Source organism: Podarcis filfolensis, assembly GCF_964270895.1.
Source record: "Podarcis filfolensis genome assembly, chromosome: 1".
In the NCBI taxonomy this organism is placed as follows: domain Eukaryota; kingdom Metazoa; phylum Chordata; class Lepidosauria; order Squamata; family Lacertidae; genus Podarcis; species Podarcis filfolensis.
In genome coordinates, this window is record NC_139604.1 from 105,839,663 (window position 1) to 105,862,714 (window position 23,052).

Genomic DNA, 23,052 nt, shown 5'->3' on the forward strand with positions numbered 1-23,052 from the left:
TGGGACTTCTTAGAATCAGAGTGTGCTTGGCTTAGCTTCTTTAAAAAGCGCTCAGAAGTTTCAACTGATGCAAAATTTTGCAGGAAGGGTTCTAGGAATAGGTTCTAGGAGTAGGGAGCCTATTGTTGTACAGTGGTACCTCGGGTTACATATGCTTCAGGTTACAGACGCTTCAGGTTACAGACTCGGCCAACCCAGAAATAGTACCTCGGGTTAAGAACTTTGCTTCAGGATGAGAACAGAAATCGTGTGGTGGCAGCGCTGCGGCAGCGGTAGGCCCTATTATCTAAAGTGGTACCTCAGGTTAAGAACAGTTTCAGGTTAAGAACGGACCTCTGGAACGAATTAAGTACATAACCAGAGGTACCACTGTACCTTCACCACCATAGCTGTCAACGTTTCCCTTTTTTTAAGGGAAATTCCCTTATTCCGAAAAGGATTCCTCGCAAGAAAAGGGAAAAGTTGACCGCTATGTTCACCACTTGGCCAATCAGTCCACATTCTATGGGCTTCCCCTTCTTCTGGTTTCCTCTGGAGAAAGCATGGGAGAGCCCTGGTGTTCCTGCAGTGTTAATTTCATATACAAATAGGCTTGTTAAACAGGAGCAAGCACTGTGTGCACTCCTGCCATGACACAGATCCACTATCTCCTATCAGATCCCTTAGGAACACAGGATGCCTGTCTTCAGTGGAGGTTCCTGTGTGCAGCAAAGTGTTGTACGGTCCTCCCAGGTTTCTGAGCCCCTCCCCAAACCTTCCAAGCCATAGTCCAGATTTTATCCTGATATCCAGTGTCATTGTTTAATTACGTGGGTGGTGCTGTGGTCTAAACCACTGAGTCTCTTGGGCTTGCTGATCAGCAGTTTGAATCTGCACGGCGGACTGAGCTCCTGTTGCTCTGTCCCTGCCTCTGTCAACCCAGCAGTTTGAAACCATGCCAGTGCAAGTAGATTAATAGGTACCACTGCGGCAGGAAGGTAAACAGTGTTTCCATGTGCTCTGGTTTCCATCACGGTGTTCAGTCATGCCAGAAGCGGTTTAGTCATGCTGGCTACATGACCCAGAAAGCTGTCTGTGGACAAACGCCAGCTCCCTCAGCCTGAAAGCGAGATGAGCGCCACAATCCCATAGTCGTCTTTGACTGGACTTAACCATCCAGGGGTCCTTTAGCTTTTAGTGTTGTGCTGTTTTTACCATCTGCATTTTTATAGAGTTGTTTTTACATCATTTCAAATTCTAACTATTGTCTTTTATATGTTTAGCTATCTGTGGTTGGGTTTTTTTGTGAGCCACCCAGGGGAAAAGGTGGTGTGTGTAACCTCAGGTTAAGTACTTAATTCGTTCCGGAGGTCTGTTCTTAACCTGAAACTGTTCTTAACCTGAAGCACCACTTTAGCTAATGGGGCCTTCTGCTGCCGCTGTGCCGCCGGAGCCCGATTTCTGTTCTCATCCTGAAGCAAAGTTCTTAACCCGAGGTAATATTTCTGGATTAGCCGAGTCTGTAACCTGAAGTGTCTGTAACCAGAGGTACCACTGTATTTTGTGTTGAGGTTTCCCCCCAAAAGCTCAACAATTTGGGTTTGTTCCCCAAAAAGATTCTCAACGATTTTGGTGGTTTCCTAAAGAAAACAAAAACCAAAAAAACGGCAATTTGGGGGTCTGCCAAGTAAAAAGCCACTTTGTGGGTGTCAGGAATTTTACTTTTTGAAATATGGCAACCCTATCTTTATACTTAACAGACTTTATTGTTTCTCCTCCTCTTCTGACGTTTGCACTGTAGCCGAAACCGCTCTTTCTCTTCTTCTAACTGCCTTAAGTTATGCGGGTTTTTTTCTTTTCAGACCATTTTGATTTTCCCAAAGGTTTTTTTTTTTTCTCTCTCTCTCTCATTACTTTTGATCTTCGGAGTTTCCGCCCACGTGACTTTCAGTTGAGTCCCTTGCAGCTTCCGAGAAACCACAGCAGCTAAGCTCTAAAGAGAGGGAACTATCAGAGTGAGCTGCAGACTCTAAAAGGACAGGAATGTAGACGCTGGGAGAGTGTCAAAGAAAGTGACCAAGAAGCCAGAAGGAGAGGGAAAGGAAGAAAGAGGAAAAATCAACAGAAAAGTAGTGGGGGAATCACCAAAGACCTCCAGGAAGCAAGAAAGGAAAGACCACAGGCAGGGGGAGCTGTAAGCCATGCCCCATAGCTCTGACAGCAGCGACTCCAGCAGCTACAGCCAGTCCTCTTCATCCAGCAAACAGGTACTGTTTGGGCAATTCCTTTTGAGTTAATTTTATGGCTGTCTCTCTTTTTTTCTACCAGGGCTCCTGTGCCTTGAGCACAAAACACAGAAATTCAACAGATGCAGTATCTCCTAGCATGGAGAAAACTTTGCCTATAGGATTTCTGCCCCTTTATGCTTAAAGGCACCAGAACAACTCCAGATATGAAATATGAGCTCCAATGGATACCGTCTTGCCACTTTGCCAAACACTTCGGTTCGTCTCGTGTGCTGAAACAGAGAGGAACAGAATGAATGAGAAACGTTCAGTGTTGTCGGGATTTTTGTAGGATTTTGAAGGAACTGATGTAGGGACAAACCCAGGAAAATGCTATTCAGAAAAGCTGAACCAAAGATAAGAAGCTAGGCAATAGGGTAATACGAAACAGTTAAAGTTACAGCAGTGCAGGGACCGAATGAGGAAGCTTGGTGATACTCTTGCATGAAAGCATCACAAGTGCCATTGGTGGCTATCGTAGCAGAATAACTGTTTACAGATAGGTGGCATAAAATGACCTCATCTGCTTGGCACTGCCAAGGTGTGCTGATCCATTGTGTCCCCTCAAGAAAATGTTGAAAGAGTTAAGATGCCGCCAGCACCACAACCACCCAAGATGGGATGAGTTTGAAAATCCTAAGATGGAGACGAGATTTACTTTGCTAGGAACGGGTCCTTAAAACTTGAACAAATCTGTGCGACGAGTTCATAGACTCATATACTAAAGGAAGTAGGAACCCTACAAGAATTGTTAAACACAACTCAGTAAGCGATTATCCAAGGAAGGCATGAAATTACATCATTGGACATGATGTAATTTTTTAAAAAGTGAGGCAAAGGCATGTGGACAAAGACATGGGTGAATCGATTTTTTTAACATTTATATGCCTCCCTGCTTCTTTCATGAAACCCAAGGCAGCATACGTATGATTCCCAGGTAGTCCATCACCTATTGAGAGATACTAAGCAGGCCTAAACTGGCATAGCTTTGTAAACCGGTAGTCTCATGTGCCTTCACGCTATGTCCTAGGACCATAGCTAGGTTTGGATTGGTAGGTTGGGGGACTTTTACATAAAACCCAATACTGTAGTTCAGGAAAGGGGAAGTTGTGGCTCTTCAGATACTGTTGGACTACGGCTCCCATCAGCCCCAGCCAACATGGCCAATGGTAAGGAATGATGGGATTTGTAGTCCAGCAACATCTGGAGGTCATCCTTCCCTGCTCTAGTTAACTGAATGTAAGATGAACACCCCAACTGTTTTGTATTGAGAGTTCCAAAAAGGGTTGTTGCTCAACTCTGATGTCTCATGTAATTAACCTGCTGGTTCTCTTGATCCTTAGATGCACTTACTTATCCTGCATTAGGAATTGGGGCAAATTTGGGGGAGGAGAGGGTCCTCCATCAAGCTGATACTGAATCTGCCATGGAGACAACAGAGGAGGAGAGATAATTGCTGAGAAAAACGCTTCCTTCTGCTTTCTATCCCAACATTGGCATTCTATGCAAGATCCTTACATGTGTAGATGTTAAGATGGTGTTCCTGTTGTCATACCTTGTGTTGCGTGATTCCCCTCACCCAGGAATCTTCGGATGATATGAGAAAAGTACAAAGAAGAGAAAAGAATCGTATTGCAGCCCAGAAGAGCCGACAGAAACAGACACAGAAAGCAGATACCCTGCACATGGTAAGAACGTCCATTCCCTACCCACAAGGATTTCTCTGGTATTAGCCCTGTTTCATGCAGGTGTGGTGATAAAATTGTTCCTGGACTGTACCACCACAGACTGCAGGTGGGCAATTGTGTGGCTGGGTGTGCCTTTTTGTAAAAGCTCCTTTCATATAATTCAATATTCATTTTTTCGTTGCTTTAGCAATCTGCCATATAGGGCCCTCACAGGAAAAGAAAGGCTCTCTCTTCTTGATTTATGGGAGTCTAGCAGGCGAATCACCAGAACCTTTCTCCCTTAGTATAGTCCCCCCGCTTGTTCCTATATCAGCAATGATGTCAACTCATTTCAATACTTTTATGCACTTAATAACACAGACACCACAAATTATCCAGAGCATACACCCTGAATCCCATGGTATACTGTATATGCATTGAGGTGAGCATATGCATTCCTATACCTTCCACAGTACTGCAATGCTAGTACTTCATTCGTTCCGGAGGTCTGTTCTTAACCTGAAACTGTTCTTAACCTGAAGCACCAATTTAGCTAATGGGGCCTCCTGCTGCTGCCGCACCGCTGGAGCACGATTTCTGTTCTCATCCTGAAGCAAAGTTCTTAACCCGAAGTAGTATTTCTGGGTTAGCAGAATCTGTAACCTGAAGCGTATGTAACCTGAGGTACCACTGTATGCCATGCCGCCAATCTTAATTGCAAACAGGACTTTAAAGGAGAGCAGCCTTGTTCTCTGTACGAAACGTTTCCCCGTGTTTTTGCACCTACGAGGAGAGGGAAGCTCCCCTCCCCTTTATCTTCTGGTGAATTTCCCCATTGCGTTGCCGCTTTCCCCAGCTGCTGAAAGAAACAAGTGAGACTTTCCTTCAAGGCCAGTAGCAGGTTTCCTGTGGCAGGTGGTTTTTCTGCTTCTAGATGGCAGTTATTGACCTCCCCACCCCCACTCCGTCTCCTTGAGGCCTGAGCCGCACGCTCTCTCGGGTCAGGATGTCTGTGGCCGAGGAAATACGCGTGTATGAAAAGGGCTTGGTGACAGGCAGTGGGAACCTACAGGCGGCGGAGGATACACTGCTGTCATTTCTCATAAGTCGCCGGCTGGGGAGAGAGTGCGGCCGAGGACTGAAAATGTCATCCGCTATCAGCACGGGGCTGGGTTCTCTGCTTGGGTTTGCCCAGAACATGAGTTTACAGGAAGAAAACGTCAGTCAATCAGCCTGGAAACTCTAGAGTAGCTAGCGAAAAAAGGCTATGAACCCCACCCACACAGACCCTTTCCCACTACCACTTCTTAGATACAGTACTGCAGTCAAAAACAGAGGCCTGCACATTTTTATTTATTTTTTAAGTGCTGCTCTGGGTGGCTTCCAACAAAATATAAAGGAACGTGGCAAAACATCAAACGTTAAAAGCTTCCTGAAACAAGGCTGCCTTCACTTGTCTACAAAAAGTCAAGCAATTGCTTATCTTTTTGTTTATCTGATGGAAGGGCATTCCACAGGACGGGGCGCCACTACCGAGAAGGCCTTGTTCCCTGTAACTTCCCTTCTTGCATTGAGAGGGAATTGCCACAAGGCCCTCAGAGCTGGACCTCAGTGTTCAGGCTGAACGATGGGGGTGGAGATGCTCCTTCAGGTATACTGGGCCGAGGCTGTTTAGGGCTTTAAAGGTCAGCACCAACACTTTGAATTGTGCTTGGAAAGCCCACTCCGCCCCCCTGCCACTTTTGGGACCTAGCAGATGGGAGAGGTTTCTAACTGAAAACTATATCTTTAAAGCAAAAAAAAATATTTAAAAAAAATGATGCTTATTGCTGTGGATCTCTTCTTTCTACAAATTTACCTAAGGCCTATTTTGCATGTTATAAAAGGGCTCCAGGCAATGTACCTTCTAGAAAGCCATACTTTCTAATTTTCTAGAATGTAATATTATATTTATATCCTGCCTTTTGTATAAGTAGCTCAAGGGGGCACACTCGGTTCTCCTCCCCATTTTTATCCTCACAACAACCTAATGATAATAATAATAATAATAATAATAATAATAATAATAATAATAATAATAATAATTTATTATTTGTACCCCGCCCATCTGGCTGGGTTTCCCCAGCCACTCTGGGCGGCTTCCATAGAAAACCAAAAATACACTAAAATATCACAGATTAAAAACTTCCCTGAACAGGGCTGCCTTAAGATGTCTTCTGAATGTCAGGTAGTTATTTATTGCTTTGACATCCGATGAGGCTTAAGTTAGGCTGAGAGACAGGGACTGGTGCATGGTCACCAGTGGGAATCACCAGGTCTCCCAGGTCCTAGATGGACGCTCTAACCCAGTGATGGCCAAACTAGGCCCACCAGTGGTTTTGGGACTACAGTTCCCATCATCCATGACCACTGGTTCTGTTAGCTAGGGATAATGGGAGTTGTAGTCCCAAAACAGCTGGAGGGCCAAGTTTGGCCATCACTGCTCTAGAACCAGAGGTTCCTATCCTGTGGTGCCTCTCCTGAAGCAGATGTCTCCTTTCCTCCTCAACAGCCTAGATATTCTCAACATGAGTGGTTGTTGAGAGGCACCAAATAAGCAGAGCTATTGCAATTGGTACAGCAGGCACAAAAAATAATAATTAAGGCCCTCAGCAATTTTCAAGTGGTCTACAAAAAACAAAGTTGGGGAAACCACTGCCCTGTACCACACCGGCTCACCAGATGTGTGTATTCACATGGAAACCCATAGCGTGACCCCCAAGTTCTGTACACATCTGCATGGGCCACAGTTCTCTGTTGCAATTCCTGTGACTTTGGTGACCGAAAAAAAAACCAAGTGTCACTAACAGTTGTGGGAATTGGCAACCGCAAACCTCAGAGATCATCACTTCATCTGTTGTGGAGAAAATAATTACTGGATGCCCTCCTTTTCAACTTCTAGCTCTGAAGAACAGAAGCAAATTGAGTTGCACAGGAGTAGCTGGGGATACACCTCCCTGCCAGGAAAGATGAAAGGAAATAATTCTGGTAATCTAGACAGGGCTGGAAGGCAGCTAAATTATTGCCCGCCCTCTCCTTTCTCTTTCAGGGCCAAACTAGACTTGATGTTAAATGTGTCTTTGCTTTTAACTTTTTAAATGCAAATAACACCAGTTGGGGGAGGAAGTGATAATTATCTGGATCTTAGGGGGGGGGTATTTAACCATTTCCTCCCCTGCTGCAGTTCTGAGGAAAATCCCTCCTCTGAAGTTAGTATTTGCATTAAAAGGAAATTCCCCTATTGGGGCCTTAAGAGATGAAGAAAGGGATTGCTTATCCTGCTCACAGGACATAGCAGGATGCAAGCTAAGACCTTTTTGTCCCTTGAGCTGCAAGTATCAACCTGTGTTTTTCATAATGCCCACTGTTAAAAGATACAGCTAGTTTCTTGAACTGTCCTAAACTCATAATTAACTAACCACCCTCCACCAGTGGCTGATCTTGGGGTCTCAAAATTTCAGCAGCACCCTGCACGGTGCAAAAATTCAGTGCCTCTCATGCTGCACTCTAAACCACCACCTCTATCCTCCACCTTATAGCGAGATCCTGCTTTCTTTTATTGATATCCCCAATGTATCATTTCCCTGCCCTTTTCTCACTTTTACTAGCATGTTGGAACCTTGTTTACTCATTCAGGTTCCACACTGATAATGGTAATCCATCAGTCTATTAAAACAGGGCTATATACAGTTCCTTGACAGGACTTTAAAATAGAGGCCTGCAGCAGGGCTCCTTGCCCCTTACTAGGAAAGGAGGGAAGAGTCTGGGCTATATAGGATTCTCTGGGGAAAGTTGCATGCTTTAAATCAGGGGTGGCCAACTCCCAAGAGACTGCAATCTACCAATAGTTAAAAACTGGCAGTGATCTACCCCCTTTTTTGAGGTTCTGGTCTAAGTTGTAGAGCTTTTTTAAGGAGGAGGAAAGCCCAGTTTTTAGGGGTTCAGGTCACAGTAGTTGAGCTTTTTTTAGGGGAGACAAAATTGGGGGGAGTCAGTGATCTAACAGTGATCTGCCAGATCCGCTCTACTTCCCCATGGGGAGGAGTTGCGGTGGACCGCATGGCCATCCACTCCCCACCAGGGGCGGGGGACTTTGTCCCCCATTGCCCGGGGGATCCCGGCCACATCAGAACCCGGCCAGCCAATCTGCTGGCCAGGGCCGTTTAAACGGAGGAGCGAGCCGGAGGACTTCCTCTTGGACCGGACTTCCTGTGCAGCAGGCAGGAGTCAGATATATGTAGCTGGGTCCAATCAATGCTTAAGCCAATACTGCTCACATTCTGTAATTCAGTAAAGTTGTGGCCAAATATGCCCAATAACTTAAACCTAATATCTGTGTCCTGGTGTGAGTTATTTCCCAATGAGGGGGTGGCTGAGGGGTCTTGATACGCAATAGATCACGATCTACCTGTTGGACATGCCTGCTTTAAATGTAATATAAATTTATGGTGTGGATGCAACTTCCTTCTTTCATCCTCTTTTACTTCAGTTTTTCCTCGCCGTGTCACCTACATAAAATTAGGCCAAGGCCTGCATTTGGCCCTTCAGCCAGTGGACTGCCCCATTTTCTTTCTCCACAGTGGGCCTATAGTTTCTGTTATGTACTGAAGTTCTCACCCTGGGCCAGCAGGGGGATACTGTAGATAGTTATGCAAATAAGGGATCAAAAGTGACGTTCAGTCATTGGATAGTTTTAGAAAATTGTTACAGTTACATTGTACTGGAGCTCTATATAAGCAGGCTGACTGAGCCCTTCAGTTCAGTTCTGTCCTGGCCTGTGAATAAACAAGAGCTGTTTGAAGAATTGCTGTGTTGTCTGATATGTTCACCCACAACTTAACAGTTTCTAACTGATCCCCCCCCCTTTCTTTAAAGGAGAGTCAAGACTTGGAGAGGCAGAATGCTGCTTTGCGCCGGGAGATCAAGCAACTGTCAGATGAACTGAAACACTTCTCTGCCATGCTGACTTCCCACGAGACTCACTGCTCCATCCTCCATACGCAGCCCCCAGCACCCACCGAAGTGCTTTTCACGCCACTCCCCTTTCCCCAGACCCACATCAGTGCCCCATGTTTCCAGCACTGAGAGCAACTTCTAGGACTGGGAAAAGTTTGCAGACTCCGTGCCTGGACAGAAGGAGGAGGAGGAGAGATGTACTTCACCACTATGGACCATTTGGGGGGGTATTCTCATATATCAGTTGGCAGGTGCTGTCCTGAATAAGGAGTAAAATGTCAGTAGGATTTGGCCTTTGTGAAGAACCTGTGACATGCGAGACTCACCTGCAGGGTATTGTGTGTGTGATTTAATGTACAGTAACCGCTATCAGTACTGTTCTGTTGTTTGCACTGATCTTCTTATCACAGAGCCTTGTACAATAAGCCATGTTCTGTTGTAAAATGTATACTAGTGGTTCTGTGGACACAGAGAACAAAAGGTGGTGTTCCATTATTTTTTTAAATAAAGATCTCTTTTTTATATATATACAGTATATATATATATATATATATATATATATATATATATATATAAGTTTAATGTTTTATTTTTTAAACCTGGTCTGACCTTCCCTTGCAGAGTTAAGAAACAACGAGACGAGAAAAACTGGGCAAGGAAGCCACTATGAATTGTTGCTGCATATTCAGGACAAAATACATGTTCTACATGATGAACAATGCTGTGCTTGGGGTTTTGTTTGCTAAATAGCAGCCACAGAGGAGACCAAGGCGGACTAAGACTGCAGTGGTGGTGGTGGTCAGGGAATTTAACCCTCTGTCCCAGCCATGGTCCTCATCCAAATTCCTCACCCACAGCTGCTATTTGCCCTGGGAGGAACTCATTCTGAGGCTGCTTCCAGATTGTCACTACTTTGCATGTGGGATTTAAGGGTATGCTGGCAAATTTAGGGTTGTACAGTGAAAGTGGACTTGAACTCTTCCAACCACAACAAACCCACTTCCAAAAATATCAAACTTTCTGTGGTAACTTGCGACAGGGAAATGCACTAGAAAGTATGGGGTGGCAATTGAGTGGTGCGTCGTGTAATAACCTTCCTCCAAACAAGCAAACACCCTGAAAAGTTTTTGCAAATAAATCAGGACAAACGCTCAGCAAAAAGATGGTCTACTCTGGTGGATAGAAAATCTGGTCCTGAAAAAAGGTGTAATAGTTATGCAATACACAGAGGCAGCGAGCTGTGTAGTTACATTACTAATTGGTTTGGGAGATACAGTACAGCGAAGCTATGGCACAAATTCCATAAAGCCAGGCATAATCTGTTCTGTCTTTTGAAATAATTACATAAAAACACCAAAGTTGAAATATTTCCTGTTACCTCTAGGACTGCACCTTTCCCCCTCTGATGGGCGCTACTGTCCAGTCCTCCATATAGCTGCAATGGAGAAATTGAGGCTGCATCTCTGCACATTAAAGATAGCTTCCATTGAGAAAATTGGGCCTGATAAATACTTGTTAAAACTTGTGTTAGGGAACATGGGCGTAGACAGGATTTTTGTTGGGGGGAGGCAGGACTTTGTTGGGGGGGCAGAACCGTCATGATTGGTCAGTTAATTAAGCACTTCTATTGTTTTACTTGATGGGGGGCAGCTGCCCCTCCCTGCCCCCCTGACTACGCCCATGTTAGGGAAGGTGAGTGATAAAGTGAGAAGCCTTCAAAATTCCTGATGCCTGCTTGTGTGTTTGAAGCAGCTGCTCCCATTCCCTATCTTACTAGTTTTCCCAGTGATTTTTCTGATCTGAGGCTGTGGTAATTCTCAGCTGCAACATTCTTCAGTAGAATAACATCCACACTGTGTTTTTTTGTCCAGAAAGGGTCTTGTGTGAGAAGCTTTGATAAACAGAGAACATATTGTTCTCCGGCTGTGGAGCAAATACTATTGTTGCATAAAAAAACTGCTTGGGTTGCCATAATTCCCATACAGATTACAAAAATGGCAACTTTGGGCAAAACTAAAAAAAAAAAAGCTCTTATCACCAGGGTTTTCCCTCCACACCCAGCCCAGTGATCTCGCAATTGCCTTGCATAGTACAGTGGTACCTCGGGTTAAGTACTTAATTCGTACTTAACCTTTTCTTGCAAGGAATCCTATTCGGAATAAGGGAATTTCCCTTTAAAAAAGGGAAACGTTGACAGCTGTGGTGGTGAAGGTACAGTGGTACCTCTGGTTACATACTTAATTCATTCCGGAGGTCCGTTCTTAACCTGAAACTGTTCTTAACCTGAAGCACCACTTTAGCTAATGGGGCCTCCTGCCTCCGCCACGCCGCTGGAGCAAGATTTCTGTTCTTATCCTGAAGCAAAGTTCTTAACCTGAAGCACTATTTCTGGGTTAGTGGAGTCTGTAACCTGAAGCGTATGTAACCTGAGGTACCACTGTAGATATGAAAAGCAGGGGTGGATCTCTCTAAGGCTCTCTAACTGGCCCTCAAAGACTCTTTCCAGGCCACGCCCCCTTCCCAGCTGCACCGCCTACCAAATTTGCTTTGCACACACCCCTCCAGTGCTTTCCCCTATTCCGTCCTTGAACTCTGATTGGTCCTCTTGCTTCCTTCGAAGGGGAACAGAGAGGGGTGTGTAGACACTGACTAGCCTACTGTACAAAGGTAAAATTTGCATTCATTGCTCTGCCCTCTTGAGCCACTGGCCCCACTCATCCCTGACATGTGGCCCCTAGAACATTGATCAGAAGGGAATGTGGCCCCTAGCTAAAATATACAGTATTCCCCACATCTGCCCAGAATCATGGGGACCAGTGGAGATGGAAAGCCCCATGAAATGTCCCTTGGACCTTTGAAATACCCATTTATAGTAGAGGGAGGGGAACTGTAAGGCACTCATACAAAAACTACTAGTGGGAAGTCCTGCCTAAAAATAATTTTTTAAAAAGCCACTTCAGGTGGGCATATTAGGAAGCTGCCTAATTTGGTCCATCTAGCAAAGTATTGTATACATTGACTGACAGCCGGTGACTCGCTAGGATTTCAGACAGGAGTCTTTCTCAGTCCTACCTGAAGTTTGTTTCTTTGCTTATTTCAAATCTATGCTTCCAGGCGCCATAAGAAGGCTGCAGAGATAGTGCAGGACAGTACACACCCTGGAAATTATCTCTTTCAGCTTCTGCCGTCTGGAAGAAGGTACAGGGTTATAAAGACTAGGACTAGCTGCCTGAGAAACAGCTTCTATTCAAATGTGATTTTGGTTTTAAACACAGTGTAAGCTAGTCTCTATGGGAGTATATGACATCACCTTGCCAACAAAGGTCCATATAGTTAAAGCCATGGTTTTCCCAGTAGTGATGTATGGAAGTGAGAGCTGGACCATAAGGAAGGCTGATCGCCAAAGAATTGATGCTTTTGAATTATGATGCTGGAGGAGACTCTTGAGAGTCCCATGGCCTGCAAGAAGATCAAACCTATCCATTCTGAAGGAAATCAGCCCTGAGTGCTCACTGGAAGGACAGATCCTGAAGCTGAGGCTCCAGTACTTTGACCACCTCATGAGAAGAGAAGACTCCCTGGAAAAGACCCTGATGTTGGGAAAGACTGAGGGCACAAGGAGAAGGGGACGACAGAGGATGAGATGGTTGGACAGTGTTCTCGAAGATACAAACATGAGTTTGACCAAACTGCGGGAGGCAGTGAAAGACAGGAGGGCCTGGTGTGCTCTTGTCCATGGGGTCACGAAGAGTCAGACACGACTAAACAACTAAACAACAGCAACAAAATGGGAGTATATTGAATTTAATTATGGGATATCAGAGTTTTTAGGGGGCTAACCAGGCCGGGATAGCTGGGATAGCAGGCTTGTTGGTTTTTCAATGTCTAATATAGATTTTTTCAATTTTGTTGTTCTGTATGGGGCAATGGCAATAAAGATTATCGTATCATAGTTATATATATAAAAAAATTAATATACCACTGTAGCCTCCAAGCAATGTAAGGATTGAATCTGGAACCTCTTACATTCAAAGTATGTGAATACACCACTATGAGTGATGGCCCTTTCCCCTATTCTGAGGCCAGTATTCCTTGTGGGATTAGAAGCCAGAGATCAGAATTAAGAATTTAAGAAGAGCATGCTGGATCAGGACTACAGCCATTTAGTCCAGCATCCTCGAAGTGGCCAGCCAGAAGCCTGTGCGAAACCTGCAAGCAGGACTTGAGTGCAACAACCCTCTCCCCTCCGGCATCTGCCAGCAACTGGTATTCAGAATTCGTAAGGCGAGGTCTTGTATAGTAAGCAATGCTCATACTGAACGAAGAGGCTGTTGCGATGTCATTGTGTAATGCCAGGAGGCCAAGTATCAGATGGATTTGAACTTCATGTCAATGGAGTAAAGCAAGCAAGCATACAACAAGTTGCAAAACCCAGGAGACTGATCAGTGTGAGAATAAAGGTAGAGGAAATGTAAAGAAGGAGCAAAACTAGGAACAAAAGGAGGTTAATTTACCTGCTGGAGGACTAAGTTTGGAATCTGTGTCAACAGTGGAGGAAGAAGTTGAGGAGGACTAGAGGAAGACCCTACTGCATGGCTCTTTAAAGTTTTAAATAGTGTCTTGGTTTTTCTCAGAAGGGGAAGAAATGGAGGCAGTGACAGATTTTACTTTCTTGGGCTCCATGATCACTGCAGATGGTGACACGAAATTAAAAGACGCCTGCTTCTTGGGAGAAAAGCAATGACAAACATAGACAGCATCTTAAAAAGCAGAGACATCACCTTGCCAAGAAAGGTCCGTATAGTTAAAGCCATGGTTTTCCCAGTAGTGATGTATGGAAGTGAGAGCTGGACCATAAAGAAGGCTGATCACCGAAGAATTGATGCTTTTGAATTATGGTGTTGGAGGAGACTCTTGAGAGTCCCATGGACTGCAAGAAGATCAAACCTCTCCATTCTTAAGGAAATCAGCCCTGAGTGCTCACTGGAAGGACAGATCCTGAAGCTGAGGCTCCAATACTTTGGCCACTTCATGAGAAGAGAAGACTCCCTGGAAAAGACCCAGATGTTGGGAAAGATTGAGGGCACAAGGAGAAGGGGACGACAGCAGACGAGTGGTTGGACAGTGTTCTCGAAGCTACAAACATGAGTCTGACCAAACTGTGGGAGGCAGTGGAAGACAGGAGTGCCTGGCGTGCTCTGGTCCATGGGGTCATGAAGAGTCGGAGACGACTAAATGACTAAACAACAACAACAGTAAACAATGCTTTAGCATAGCATCTGTTGAGCATAACCAAATATGAGTTTTTCCATCTTTGAGAGATGACCAACCTGGCCGCAGCCAATAAGCAAATTACAGGCATTTGCAATCAAGGGTAGCATTATCCCTTTCAAACACAGAACAAAAGCACAGTTTAGGATCTTATCCTAACCATGTTCTCTAGACTAGAGAATAAGTTCCCCTGATTCCAGGATGACCAGCTTTCAAGTAAGCATAGTACAAAATGAAGCATTTGTTGCAAATGCTGACATCTATTGGCCCTAAGGAGAACTGCAGCATTAACAACTAAGAGTGCTGAACTTTTAAACAATGGAATCCTACACTGTAAGTACACCTTAACTTAGAATCAAGTCTCACTGAGTTCAGTGGAGTTCACTCCAAAGTAAGTGTGTATTTCTGATTCAACACAATCCATTTAGATAATGGTTACTTGTGTTAACGCAGACTATGATAATCTGATGATGACTAATTCTGGTTACACCTCAAAGGTCAGTGCTGAACCTCTTCACTTGCTGACACGTCCAACTTTGCAATCACATGATTTTCATTTGTGACATTTGCTTTAAGTTTCAATTTCATTATAAATAAGGACCTCACCCAAAAAAAGGGGGAGGAATCAGGTAATCCCAGATACGCAGAAGACCCATCTCACATATGTGCATGGGGAGATGAGCTTTTGGTCCTTCCTCCATCATGCAAATTAGAATGCCAGCTAAGCCTAGTGGGTGTACAAAACTGCAAATACAACAGCAGGATGAAAATGTATTAAAGACTAGTTAAGATAAGTGATTAGTAAATAGCCTGATTGTTTAACCACCTCCTAAAACATGGACATAAAGCCACTTTAGACAGCTAGATCATATGGGATTTTTCCTTTATTCTTTTTGAGGAGGGCTGGCCCTACCATTGGGTAGAGTCAGGCCACAGGGGGGCATAAAGGCAAGGTGTTGCAGGAGAGAGCTGTGGGTTGCCCTGCACTCCCTGCTGCCCTCATATCTGGTGCAGGATGCGGCCCTGTCACAAGTGTGGAAGTGAAACCCAACTGCAAGTCCCGCTGACTTCTGTACATGGAATGTGGAGCAATAATCATCTTGTCCTTCACCTCGGGCAGCAAAATGTCTTGGGTCAGCCCTGCTTATATACCTGCTTTCAAGTGTAAGAGACAATTTCCCTAATCCTGACAGCTCTAATGGAAGAGGAGTCTCTGCTGATCTCCTGCTAGCTCTCCCCACTGTCCTCTCCATAAAGAATCCCAATGTTTTGACTCATTTCTTCATAATGACTGACCACTGGGATTCCTCACCTTTACAGAATGTTTCTGCACTAGGCAGCCTGACCTGAGGTAGAAAACAGAAAGATAAATCAGATTCGAAGCAGTAAAAGCAGACAGATAATTCTAACCCTCTAAATATTTTATTGGTCTGAAACACAATAGATTTATCCACCTTTATGGCATCCCATTTCTGAACGCTCAAGGCCGCTCTCAATACAACAACCATGTAATAAGATAATGCAGATGAAACTACTACTTATATTATTATTACAATTATTAATTACCTTCTACACCACCACCAACTCCTTCTAAATAGCCTATTAGTGAAAGTTTTGTAAGAATCTGTCAGAATATTTGAAGAACCAGTGCTGAAGAACAAAATGACGTAATCACAAAAGGCTGGAAGGCAATCAATCAGGTTTCTGCGATACTTCTGGTCTAGAAAAAAAAGAGAGCAGCACTAAAGCGAATCCTTCATCTCAGTTATCTTCAAAAATCCCTACTCCTCAGCTGCAAAGAATTTCTTGTTTTACAATATGTGGCTTGTTGGACTTTAACCACATTTTGCTGCTTCCCAGCCTACTCCCACCTCTGGCCTTTTCCTTCCACTGAGCTCCCTTGGAATTTCCAACACATTCCATCACCACAAGAAGCTCAGATCATGTCCTCTTTGCCTTAGAACTGTAACTTTCCCCTTATTCTTAATATATGCATAGCTGCCCCCAATGGTGTTTAGAATTTTCTCTTGGTCCCTCCAAGTAGAGAGTTGCTAGGTGTTCCTGAGTTCCTTTGCCTTCCATGGCTACAGCTTTCCTCATCATGGCATCTTCAGGAACAGGGCTGTCTCCTCAATTTCTTCTTGTTGCGCAGGAGCTGCGCAATAGGGAAAGGGGGCCAAACTGTGATTCAGTGAAACTGATTGGCAGTAGGTTCAGGACAGAAAAAAGGAAGCACATACAACACATAGTGAATGTACCAATATAAGAACGTAAGAAGATTCCCCTGCTGGGTTAGGCCCAAGGCCCTTTCAGCCTAGCATCCTATTCTCACAGTGGCCAATCATGTGTGACTCCAAGTAACTAGGATTTGGAGGTGTTGAGAAGAATGCAATGTTATGCTAAGATATGGTTACCAGATTTTAAAAAATGAATCCGGGGACACTTTTTTTTTTTTTTGAAGCCGAGTAGCAACAGGGAGTCAGCAGTGGGGATGGTGAGGCAAAAGACCCTGGGCCCAAACACACATGCATATTGTATAGAGGTGCAAAGCCCTTCTTTTGCACCCTGTGAAACATAAACATAAATGCAGAGTTTTTAAAAAACTGGGCAATGGCTGCCCGCGCAGGACTCCAGAGCCTCCCCCGATCAGTCAAAGCAAAGGGGGAAGGGGGCAGGAGATAGCACAAGAAACATCATGTGCGAACAAGACACATCATATGGGGACTTCCAGCAATGAAAAATGGCGGGCGCCACAGCAGCGAGCAACTCCTGAAGCCAGCCAGAGCCAACTGCGCTACCAGGCTGGCTCTGGGCTGCTGAGGCTGCCGCTGCCACATTTCCCAGGGACAGATGTGCAAATCTGGGGACATTTCGGGGACGGAATTTGTCCGGGGACAGATTTGCAAATCCGGGGACTGTCCCCGGGAACCGGGGATGTCTGGTAACCCTATGCTAAGATGATTGCTCCATCAAGGCAAGCATTTGGGCTTCCATGAAGGAATGACCAACCCCCTCTGTTCTCTTGCTATGCACTGATCCATGGGTTCTCCTGTGTGTGTGCGAGGAGGGAGAGGCAGGAAAGCCCTGTTGTGGAGGTGCAAGTCCTTGCACATAGCCATCATAGCTAGTAGCCACTGACAGCCTCCCCCACCCCCATGAATTTGTCTGAAGTCCTTTTAGAGCCTTCAAATTTGATAGTCTTTGCCAAATTTAATGCCATGAGATGGTGATGAAGGCTGCCAGCTTAGATGTATTTGGAAATAGGGTTGAATAGATGAATGAACACTGCAACAGCGGCTTAGAGTGAATCCTCCATGTTTGGAAACAGTGTACCTCCCACTTCCAGAAAGAGGGGTCAAAGACGATGGCTGTCATATTCACATATGTGTGCTTTCCTAAGGTTGGCTGCTGTTGGCGGCAGAATGCAGGACGGACCTTGACCTGATCTAGTAAGGCAATGTTTATGTTCTTATCTTGAGTATGCACTCTTAATTATGTGCAGGGGAATAGACTGACCACCTCATGAACGGTTCACAACCTTTACCCCTGCTCCATCACATTCTGCCACTTGGCTCAGAGTTTGTACTCTGGGCTGCTGCTTGGCTCATCAGCAGGTGTATATAAGTTGTTTTCATTTAATGGGGCAAGCACGCTATTTTTAACCTGGCCAGATGTGAACAAAGTCAGGGACTCTCCCAACAATCACCCAGTCACCTTCTTTCAAAGTTTGTAAGGAATTTATATCACTGTTCATCAGCGCTATTTTTCTAGAAAAAGAGGTGCTGGAACTTGCCATGAACACATCCCTTGTTCCCTTATAATGGCAACGGTGCCCACCTGAGAGGTGCCGGAATTGAGTTTTGCCAAGTTCTGGCTTAAAAAAAGCCCTGCTGCTCATGTTCTTTCAGGGTGTGTGCATCACACATGATGCCAGGATTTGCCTTATCTCCTTCTGAACATTTCTCTATATTTTTCTGAACAAATAGTGATCTAATTCCTTTGAGCTGAAACTACTGTCAGGTATAAGCTACTTCTAGGACATTCCCTACTGCAGCAGGAGCACAGCTGTCAACCTTCCCTTTTTTTGCGGGAAATTCCCTTATTCCAGCGCCGTTTCCCGCTGCTTCCCGCTGCTATCCCGGATTGTTAGATATCCCATAGACTGTCCCCGGGACAGGTGATCCCTTATTTTTGAGGCTGCTGATCCCTTATTTTCAAATCTGAAAATTGACAGCTGTGAGTAGAAGAAATGTGTGGTTTGAGAAGCCAGCCACTGAATGCCATGCTTGCCTCTGCACTTGGCCTCCTCCACCCTGTTTTTTTATATGAGGGGCACCACTTCACCCCAAATATTGGGGGCGCCCAAATGACTCAACCCCTAGGAGCTGGTGCCTCTGCTGGAGGGCATCAGGCTGCGGAAGAGTGTCCTTAAGTTTCCAGTACAAGCGTTTCGTGTCTTTACTCTAGAGGAGTGCCTGGATGAGCAGCTTACAGTTCATAATGCTGCTTGCTCTGTTCTAATATTTCTTCCAAACAGCTTCAGCAAACCTCACAAGATCTGGGAAACCAACACAGATAACAGGGAAATTATGTTTGCATAAGCATTCTCTAGCACAATCTACAATCTCACCTCAGTTCTCTCTCTCATGGCAATGCCCTTGCAGGCTGAGCTGGGAGTCCTTTTGGCCTTGAGATGGTAGTGAGGGGAGAAGTTCATGCTTTTTCTTCATTCGTGGGCCTTAGAGGCAATATTTTGTTTACTTGCACAGAAGATCCTGATTAAAAGGTCTGCTACCCAGGGAAGCACAAGTGAGTTTTGTTTGTGCCAGTCCTCTGGAGCAGAAAGAGTGCCGTTGACTTGTTGCATTCTCTCCTCATGCCCACCTGTCATTTTGTATCTGTCTGGGCGCAGGGTGCCCTGGAGTATATGGCTGGAAAACACTGGGTATGTGCACAGTGTTGCTGATGCACTCAAGTTGCAAGCCTTCGGTATATGACCCTTTCCTGTGTGTAGAACACAGTGCAATTTAGGGCATGAAAATAATAATGTCTCTCCACTTAACTTGAAAGCACAAGGGGGAGAAGGAACGGCATGAGCGCAGCTGTGTAGGGCTCATCTGGTTTAGCTACAGGTCAAGAGTGAGGTGAATCTGCGCTGCAGGGGCCTACAATGTGTTTTCTTGGCTCTTGAGTATGTTATTTGTCCTTAAAGTCATAAGAAGTGAATTTAAGTTCAAACATCTGACATGAAAACTGAATAATATCCTAGTTTAGAAAAACTAGTGAAAGCACAGGAAACAGGAAATGATGTTTGTGGCTAAGCGGACCTATCTATGATGGTCACTGGGCCTGCTATTGAGCATTCTGCCTGATTTTTTTGCTGAGAGGTTACACAACATTGGCTAGATTCTGATTTCTTTGAGGGGAGGTCAGACACTCTCCAGCGCATTTCCTCATCACTTTCCTTATTGCAAAAAGTAGGTTTGTTGCATAAGACTCAACCTTGCATCCCAACAAAGCCAATAATAGGGATGGCTGGAGACAAAAGTGGGTGGGGCCATCGCTTGACACACAGTCTCTCTCTACCCAGTGGGCTTTGGGGAGGGGGGGGGGAGGACAGGCCACTCTTGCCAGAGGCCTGAATCAAACAGTTGTAGAAGGCTTTCACACACACCTCCTCCCATCACTCTATCCATTTTGGCTCCCCTGCATTCCCTCCATGCTTCTCCCATGCGCCTTCAGGCTGCAGGTTCTCAACTCCTGGACTAGGGAGTTAGCCATGGGTGACCCAAGATTCCACACAACTGGGATTAAGTAAGTGGCGCTGCGGGTTAAACCACAGAGCCTAGTACTTGCCGATCAGAAGGTCGGCGGTTCGAATCCCCGCAACGGGGTGAGCTCCCATTGCTCGGTCCCTGCTCCTGCCAACCTAGCAGTTCGAAAGCACGTCAAAGTGCAAGTAGATAAATAGGTACCGCTCCGGCAGGAAGGTAAACGGCAGTTCCGTGCGCTGCTCTGGTTTGCCAGAAGCGGCTTAGTCATGCTGGCCACATGACCCAGAAGCTGTACGCTGGCTCCCTCGGCCAACAGAACGAGATGAGCGCCGCAACCCCAGAGTCGGTCACGACTGGACCTAATGGTCAGGGGTCCCTTTACCTTTACCTTTTCCAGTCATGAAACTACAACTAGAAACAGGGGTCTAATCTCTCTAAGGTAAATCACACAAAGAACCAGGCCTAGAATTTTGCATTTATAATATGCTACCCTAGACTTCAGTTCCAAGATGCAATGCCTTCTGCCAAGATGCATGCAAACCAACCCAAGATGCATGCAAAACCATTTTATAGACTTGTCACAGTAGAACATGTTAAACCTGCCTAGCTCATAAATCGTTCATATGCTATTATTGTGCTTGCATGCCAAACTAAGTTTGAACTGCCTGTTTAATACTGGAAAGGTAATTGACCTTTCTTACCTGCAGAGCCTTTTCCTCATGATGTTTATCCATTACAGCTAGTAAAATGCCTTTCCAAATTAGTTCTAGCCCATAAATTAGCTGTAAACAGAGAATGCATCAAACTAATGCCATTGACATTAGTTAATGGTTTTTAGTGTCCGTAGCTGGCTTATCAACTCTGAATTTATATATTTTTAATCCTTAACTTCTTGCAGAACCAGCTACCTACTAATCACAAATGCTTCTCTACAGTGGAGTGCGGTGAAATGTTGCACAGGAGAACAGTTAGGGCCAGACGTGCCAGCTTGCGAGGGCGATGGAGGAGAGGAGAGGGAATGTTGTGCAACATTCTTCCCTTCACCAGGCCTCAGACAGAATGCTGGAACCCTGCTGCCTCCCTCCCAAAACCAGGACTAGCTTAGTCCCCCTAGTCCTGTCTAATCTAGTGGATAGCACTCTATGTTAGAGAAGCAATCTATGCCTCCAGCGACAAAGTTTGCTTCCAGATTACCTGTTTAATTAGCATTCAGCCTGATTTGTTTGCAGAGAGATTTGATTATGTGTCAGCTATCTAATGAGCATTTATCCTGATTTATTTGTGTGGGGACTGGATGATGTGTTATCCCACACCTTCCAGTTGCAATTGAATCTCACCTGGCGGGGGAAAAAGACAGCCTGGAAGTGCCCAGACTATGTACTTTATTCATCTTTTATGTACCCCTTCTAGAACAAACTCAATACAATTTATCAGGGCAGATGAACCACCTACTAACCGTACCTCCATCTTCTCTGGATTCAGTTTGAGCTTAGAAGGCTGTAACCCTTACTTCCTAGATTGTGTATTAAGTTCCAATGAGATCAGTGACACTTGCTTCCAAATAAATATGCTTAGGACTACAATGTAAAAGATGCCGAAAATGTCTGCAGCTGGATTTGATGCCTCTCCTCCCCCTCCCCATCACAAGAGCGAGAGAACATGCTCTTTTGTTTGCATCAGGAGCCAAGTGTTATGTTTTGCAGTGGGAGCTGACCCAGTTCTCTGCTGAATCCATTATTGACTTGTCGGCTGCTGCTGCTCTCTTTGTACAGAGCCCTGTTCCCCCAACTGAAGGTGCTTGTATAGCATTTCACTCAGTTTTATGAAACTCTGTTCTATGATATAATGAGCTTTTGCAAAAAGAGCAAGTGCTACCGACTTCAACTGAGGTCAAAAGGATCTTTCTACCATTGCACTACAATGCTCTGCTTTATGCTGCTGAAAAGCTGTATCAATAGACTTTCTTTTTGGTGCATAACTTACTGCAGTGGTGCAACTAGGGAATTTTAGACTCTGGACTTAACGGTCGGTGGGGGATATGGGTGGGGCTTTAAGATAGCCATGTTTATCACTTCACAGTGATTTCTCTTCTCCGCCTTCTCATGCTTTACCATTCTTGATATGTTACTGCAAAAAACAAACAGATAACAGTTTGCCAGCCCTGGTTAAAGGTAAATAAATACTCTCAGCATGTGCTGTTTTTCATTCTGTATTCACTTCCTTCAGAGCACCACCAGGACCACAAGAATAAGAGTTTGTTTCTGCTGTCCTGGTGCGAAATGTATTAACTTGGAAATCAGCACCACATTGTTCTAGAAAGGGATACTATATTTTAAAACTAAAAATAATGCAATGAGCATCTGTTACCATGCACAGCCGGCTACCCTCTCACTTAAAAAAGCATTGAGAAGGAAGGTTGTGCAGGAGTCTGCGCCATCCTCCTTGGGCCCCTAGCTGCCCATATGCCTGTTTGGATCTGTCCCCAACATCTGCTGCTTTCTCGGAGGTCATTTGGGACCCGGGACTTCGGCCACTGACCTGCAAGTCCCGTTGTGCTATGGACAGAGAGTTGGTTCCCCGCTCTTTTATCAAGTCGCTCTTGCCTCGGGCAGCGAACCAGGAACTAGGAAGTTGCTTTAGCCTCCGATTTTACCGGCAGTCAGGCTGCGCGCACCCTCCCCAATCCGAATTGAGAAAAAAAAACCCGACCTGGTCGGTGTGCACACCCTCAGCCTGGCAGACCGCGAACCGGGACGTCGCCCCCCTCTTCCCCAAGCTAATGACTGGGACCGGATGACTGGCGGTCTTTCGAGCCACGTTCCTCTCGGTCGACGCGCCGCCGGAAGAATTTTGGCAGGTCCTTCCCGCGCTCCCGCCCTCAGGGCAAAACGACGCGGGAGCTCGTGAGGCCGCCGAAAAGGTTCCCGCGCTCTCGGTGCGGACGGAAGGCGGAAGAACAGCTTGGCAGGCCCACCCCCACCCCACTTTCCCGGAGGCTGCGCAGGGCGCAACGCTAACGGCGCTGCGCGGCTGGAGAACCCCGGACGGGACCGTCGGGGGGCGCGCGCCTGCCCCACTCTC

At 45.5% G+C, this 23,052-nt stretch overlaps 1 protein-coding gene and 1 long non-coding RNA gene across 2 annotated transcripts; one reads left to right on the forward strand and one right to left on the reverse strand.

The window, feature by feature from the left end:
- Window positions 1-1,907: 1,907 nt before the first annotated feature.
- On the forward strand, window positions 1,908-9,452 carry BATF (basic leucine zipper ATF-like transcription factor). Its single transcript, XM_083621779.1, has 3 exons — window positions 1,908-2,246; window positions 3,848-3,952; window positions 8,846-9,452. The coding sequence occupies exons 1-3, from the start codon at window positions 2,181-2,183 to the stop codon at window positions 9,053-9,055; spliced, it is 381 nt and encodes a 126-aa protein (XP_083477905.1). The 5' UTR covers window positions 1,908-2,180; the 3' UTR covers window positions 9,056-9,452.
- A 6,271-nt stretch (window positions 9,453-15,723) lies between these two features.
- Window positions 15,724-22,804, reverse strand: LOC310766591. Its single transcript, XR_014550273.1, has 2 exons — window positions 22,681-22,804; window positions 15,724-16,352 (listed from the first exon to the last, which is right to left on the reverse strand). It is a non-coding gene; the product is annotated as an uncharacterized lncRNA (long non-coding RNA).
- Window positions 22,805-23,052: the final 248 nt, after the last annotated feature.

Excerpts from the sequence above, each read along its gene's own strand:
- BATF (XM_083621779.1), top strand. The coding sequence starts at position 2,181 with ATGCCCCATAGCTCTGACAGCAGCGACTCCAGCAGCTACAGCCAGTCC. Across the intron at positions 2,247-3,847 it reads CCTCTTCATCCAGCAAACAG|GAATCTTCGGATGATATGAG; the intron begins GTACTGTTTGGG and ends CCCCTCACCCAG. Across the intron at positions 3,953-8,845 it reads AAGCAGATACCCTGCACATG|GAGAGTCAAGACTTGGAGAG; the intron begins GTAAGAACGTCC and ends CTTTCTTTAAAG.